At 41.5% G+C, this 5,913-nt stretch overlaps 1 protein-coding gene across 1 annotated transcript in view; it reads right to left on the reverse strand.

Annotated features, from left to right (window-relative positions):
• Positions 1–1,502: 1,502 nt before the first annotated feature.
• Positions 1,503–5,913, reverse strand: part of flvcr1 (feline leukemia virus subgroup C cellular receptor 1) — a 20,057-nt gene continuing 15,646 nt past the window's right edge. The window contains exons 7-11 of the mRNA XM_015403876.1: positions 5,747–5,857; positions 5,282–5,387; positions 5,080–5,191; positions 4,942–5,000; positions 1,503–1,760 (exon numbers count right to left, since the gene is read on the reverse strand). Of these exons, the coding sequence (XP_015259362.1) occupies positions 1,662–1,760; positions 4,942–5,000; positions 5,080–5,191; positions 5,282–5,387; positions 5,747–5,857 (487 nt within the window). The 3' untranslated portion in view covers positions 1,503–1,661. The remainder of the gene's footprint in view (positions 1,761–4,941; positions 5,001–5,079; positions 5,192–5,281; positions 5,388–5,746; positions 5,858–5,913) is intronic.

Below are 5,913 nucleotides of genomic sequence, written 5' to 3' on the forward strand. Positions count from 1 at the left end.
CTCGTAGATGATGATAAATAACATAGTTATGTATAATATATTACATTTCTGACTGTATATCCCTGTAATTATTACACACTGTAGCTTTAATGTAACAGATAAGTTTCCGTTACAGATCTATAGCAGATCCAGTTCTTGTAACAGATTCGGTTCCTGCTACAGATTCAGTTCTGTCCAGTTTTTCCACAAATCCAAAAAGTCAAATCCAGATTCCGATCTCAGCTCTTCTTGCTTTTAAAAAAAGGAACAAACAGGATGTGCTTCTTTAGACAGACATGCATTCATTGGGGAACAGGAAGTTGTGCATCTGTTTGTTGCTGAGCAGTATTTCCTGGTTCTAACTCGCTTTATGCTAACAGCAGGTCAAAGGTCAGACCGAACAGATTAGGTCTACATCCTTCTCTGTTCACATTTCAATGAATTACTTTACCACAGAATATATATATAGCTTAAATAATTGAACATGTTCTGGAATGTGACGCCATAAACCATCAAACTGCGGTTAAAGTGGTGAACACCTTGACTGAAGGCTGACAGGTGAGTCACAGCCTGTCGACCTTCGCTTCCCTTCTCTCTAGTCTCATTTCCAGTCCGCCGACCGTCAGAAAGATCACAAATAAAGGACACTGGTGCCAAAACCAGAAGAATAAATCTAGTAAATACCAGATTTCTGAGTGTAAATGAACCTGAAAGGTTAGAGATGATGTTCCTGCAGAGGCGCACCATCCACCATGACAGGCCGCCATTTTCTCCATCGCCTCTTTATTCCCTCAATCCCAGAAGGTTAACACTCTTTTATCTAAAAGGTTATTTCTAATTTAGGGAAATCATTTAATTCCTTGGATTATGAATCAATTTGAACTCAAACTAATTTCTCTAAATTAGTTTTAAAGCTAATTTGGTCCCATTTGGTTCTCGGTCATAAACCTGCTGCTGGGCCGTGACCATTGCATCATTTAATGGTCGTTTCTTTCATCTGGACCCAGAAGTCCGTTTAGTTTGGTCTGTTTGACTTGGAGCTAAAAGATTTTTGTTAATAAATTATTTTCTTTTGAATGAAAGTTGAAATGATTCAGAGTTGAATAATTAGCTCCATTCATATTTACGTCCTTTGTCTAAATGAAAGTCATAAGATTCACTGAAATAAACGTGAGATTCAGCTAAAGTTCAGGTCCAGTACCCCCCATCCCCCCCCATCCCCCCGCAGGAGCTTCACCTCATCCTGGTCTCTCCAGAACCAGCAACCTTCCAGAACCTGAGAACCGTCCAGGATCTACAGACGGGAGCGAGACGCCGTTCTGGCTTTGGTCAACAGGGACTGATGGGTCCCTGAAAACGCCCCACATCCCTGAAGCTCCGCCCACAAAGCTCCTGGAGGAGCAAATGGGGAGTTTCCTGTAGATCCAGGACCATCTGTGCGTTTAAGTTCCAGGTTCTGGAAGCAGCCGGTCCAAAACGAAGCTACATTCAGATGGAATAAGCTGCTGCTGCTTTAACCAAGTTCTGCCTGGATCCAGTCTGGATGGACCCGGTTCTGGTGGAGGAGCTTAACGAGCAGCTTCCATCCCCTCAGAGGGAAACACCGAGGCGATGAGGAATGTTCTCTGTCAGAGCAGCATCCATGGCAACGGGAGCTACGGCGACGCTCCTGCGGCCCGCGGTCACAGAGACGTCTCTCTGGTGAAGCTGAGGGAAGGCGCCAGCTGGACTCCGTTGGTTTTGGTCTCTGCAGGACAGCCGCCGGGCCCCCCCGAGGGAAGCTGTGGGACGGAGGGACAGGATTAGGCTGGGAGCGGCCACCAGGGGGCAGCAGCCACCAGAGGGCAGCGGCCACCAGGGGGCAGCGGCCACCAGGGGGCAGCAGCCACCAGAGGGCAGCGGCCACCAGGGGGCAGCGGCCACCAGGGGGCAGCAGCCAAACAGCAGCGGCCAGTTTGACATCAAGTTGAATCAACATCAGTCGGCTGGTTGGATAAAAGCTAAATTTATTTACATTTTATAAATCTATTAATAAATTAAATTCTACTTTTTAACATTTCAACCTTTTTGTGTTCAAAGCAAGTTTAGTAAAACCGTCCTGGAAGGCAGGAAATAAGCCTTTCTGTTAACACGGAGTTCTTTAAGGAGGACTGGAGTTAAGGTGGATCTCATGGTTCTCACGCCTGTCCTTTCCATCATGGAGCTGACTGCTGCTGCTGGGAGGACAGACCTGCATCATCGGGCGAGAGGCGGGCCGACAGAGCGGCCATCTTAGGTCAGACCAGGCTGCTTCAATGGAGGCTAATCCTACCGATGAACTCTTTACCGAATCCCAGATAAACTGGTTGAATGAAGGTGAGAACTTTTCAGGGGTTAAATGAGACCAACTGGTTGATCTGATTTTCTAATTTAAGACTGAAATAATTAATCTGATTAAACAATTATTGAAATAATCACTAAATATTGTAGTAGTGGAGTATAGAGACTCTAAAACATGCCTTTAACTGAGCGACCCACTTAGAGCGGGGATTATACCAAGATTAAAAATGAAAAAAAAAATAAATAAATAAATATATATATACATTTTTTTTTTATTTAAGATGAAAAAAATCTGTAATCTGTAAATCTGCTCTATCCTGAACTCCTCAAGTAAAAAATGTTTTAGTTTCATCTGGTTTGATTTAGTAAAAATGTTCTTTAAGAAACCTTTGGCTATCGATTAATCTGATCAGATTAATCGATTAATAATTATTAGTCTAAGCCCTAAATTTCCTGTATTTTAATCATGTAAAGCACTTTGCATTGTCTTTGTACTGAATTGTGCTATACAAATAAATTTGCCTTGCCTTGCCCTAAATGAAAAACATTCTTTTGATTTATATTGACTGCTATCAAACGTCCAGATTTCCTCTCAGGACGCTCTATGGCTGCACAGATAAAATGAGATTACAAACCAGATCCAGTGGGATTAACTTTGATTAGTAGGAACTATTGCAGATTATCTTCCTGTTTCACCGCTACGGTTTTTCTGGTGTTTAAAGAAGATGATGAAGATTCTCTTTTATAAATCACATTAGTTTCCTCTATAGATCATAATACTCATTAATAAAGAACAATCCTTTATAATACTGAATAATAAATATAAAATATGTATATAATGTTATAATATATTCATATAAAACTTTGTGTTTATTATATTCACATTTAATTGTTGCATATATCTAATCCAGTTTGAATTAAGTTTAAAACGTTTTTAATGTGAATAAAACTGTAATCTGACTGAAAGGAAATTTTTAAATTTGTTTTGTTCTTTTAAGGAGTTTTTTTTACATGTTAGAGATTATAGAAATATTTTCTCTGACTCTCTAAGGCGCCTCCTGTTCATTCTGCCTGCAGCTGAACTGTGGTCTGACCCAAGATGGCCGCCCTCCAGGCAGCGTCCAATGAGGCGTCTATGTACTAATGTCTGTGAGTGGGATTAGAATGGTGGGCGGGGCTTAGGGGGGGCTTTCTGTTGCGGTAATAATTGAAAAACGTTGAAAAAGAACATAATAAAAAAAGTTTAACATATTTTTCAGGTTTTAGTGACGAGAAGAATATTAAACTGAAGCTCATTTATCAGACCATCGATTTCACAAACGGATCATTAAATTAATAAATAAAGCTAAATCAGCTGAGGTAAAAACACAAATGTTATTAACTGAATCCATTATTATTATTATACTTCCTATTATCTATTATAGAAGCTGCATTTCAGCAGAATTCACAGTAAAATCTACAGATTATAGATTATAGATTAACGTTTAAGGTTTTCTTTCCAAACCTGCTGACTTTATAAATCATGTGACGTCATGTTTTCTCTGTTAAATCACTAAACTACCACATTTAAAGTCTCATTATTTAACATTTAACGTGATACAGAAACACTAGAGGTGTGAATGAGCACCAGGAGCCAGAATAATAGTGAGCAAATAGTGACAAACATCAGCAACATGTTGTTAAAATAATGTTTCTAAAACCGTCGATATTTCAAAACTGAATCCATGAGTTAAAAACTAAATGTAACGTTTAACGTTGTTTTGATGTTTTTCTCAAACGGGCATTTTTTTAACAGCTTTTAAAGGTTTAATGTCAGTCGGACGGCAGCAGGAAGAGCTGAAGGTTCCCAGAGGGACCAGAGAGGCGCCTCCGTCTCAGCAGCAGATTTACGGAGCAGCGGCTTTCAGACGGGCAGAGAAAAGAAACCGTCTGCTTCTTTATTTACGGGTTTTCTTTAAAGGTCAGATTCCATCTACTCGCCGTCTGCAGGGCCTTAAATCAGACCAGAAACACGCAGAGTTTCATTAAGGTTTAAAGAAGTCTGAAAGCTTCTGAAACTGAAGGAAATGTTTTAATTTCCCTGAAGAACAAAAGGATTTTACAGTAAGGCGGCGGCCATGTTGGAACAGACCCACAACAAGTTCTGCTTCAAAGATGATGAGAATTATTCATTCGCTATATTTCAATACTAAATTCAAATCCTAAATTACAAAATACCTTTAATGAGAAAATTGTTGGACTGATAAATAAACATCTGATCCAAACAGGTTTTATTTTATTACTGTAAATAAAAAGTTGTGCTTTAAATATCCTTTTAATGACCAATAAAAACATTCTAAGGCTGCAGGATGTGGCTAAAAATCAAAGATTGTTTAAGAATTAAGAATATAATATTTTTAATGATAATTTAACATATAAAATATAATCTAATAGAAAGAAAACTGCATCGACAAATAAAAGAAGGTTTTTTTTATGTTTTAGTAGTGAATGAAATGTTTTAGTAGTGAATGAGCATAAAAATCCTCAAGCTTCAGCTTCTTCTAACGGCGTTCGACCGGCCGCCACTCGCAACATGGCGGCTGGCTTTCAGGACCTGAGAGCAGCAGCGGCCGCACGGCGCCTCGGCAGAGGTTCAGTACTCACCGGCCGGCCCTCCGTCGCCATGTTGACGTTGTGCCGCTTCAGGTCAGACTTGATCAAAGCTGCGACACAAAGCAGAAGGAAAGATCTCAGTTCCTGTTCTCTGCAGCTGCTGGAAGCATCAGCTGTCCTCCTGCCTACCAGTGAGAACCACTCCCACCAAGATCCAGGCGGACAGGAAAAGGTTCCCAGCCAGCGGATCAAAGTCTGTGGTCAGTCTGCCCTGAATCAGGGTGAAGATGATGCCGAAGATCTGCAACAACAACCAGAGCAAAGCCGACGGTCAGAGCTTCAGGTCCAGAGGACCTGCAGAAGGCCGCTGACCTTCCCAGCTTCATGGTACCTGAGCGAAAGCATTGAGGAGCCCTGAAGACGTTCCCTCAGACTCTGGATACGTGATCTCCACTCCGAACTCAAAGCCCAGAGGAAGGTAACCCGTCATGAAGAACCTAGAAGTTGGAGAACAAAAGATTTTCACTGCTTAACCTTAAACTGATAAAAGCTGTGAATCATCTGGACCTTCAGGATGTGACTGAAGTCCTTCTGACATCAGTCAATTAGTCGGTTCTCCTGCAGGGGTTAGATGTTTCCTACTCCTCTGAATGAGGCCTGTTAAAGCAGGAACCTTCTACACCCTGCAGGAAGATCCTCATGTTAGCTGATCAGGGTTTGCTGACGTCAGCAGCAGGTTTGTTTGGACCTAAAACACCAAGAGGTCACCTCAGTCTCCTCACTGTTTGTTTGGACTCCAGAACCTGAATGTTCACCCTGAAGGTCACAGATCACATGATCAGCAGCGTTCTCGTACCCGAGGACTCCAGCAGTGAAGAAGACCAAGTAGATGTTGTCCAGGTTCAGGGTGAAGGTGAAGATCAGCATCCCGAGAAAGGAGAGGATGTAAACGATCAGAGTGGTGATCCTGGAACGACAAGGAGAAAGGATGGATGGATGGATGGATGGATGGATGGATGGATG

The sequence above is a fragment of the Cyprinodon variegatus genome, unplaced genomic scaffold, assembly GCF_000732505.1.
Source record: "Cyprinodon variegatus isolate N-32 unplaced genomic scaffold, C_variegatus-1.0 Scaffold1587, whole genome shotgun sequence".
In the NCBI taxonomy this organism is placed as follows: Eukaryota; Metazoa; Chordata; class Actinopteri; order Cyprinodontiformes; family Cyprinodontidae; genus Cyprinodon; species Cyprinodon variegatus.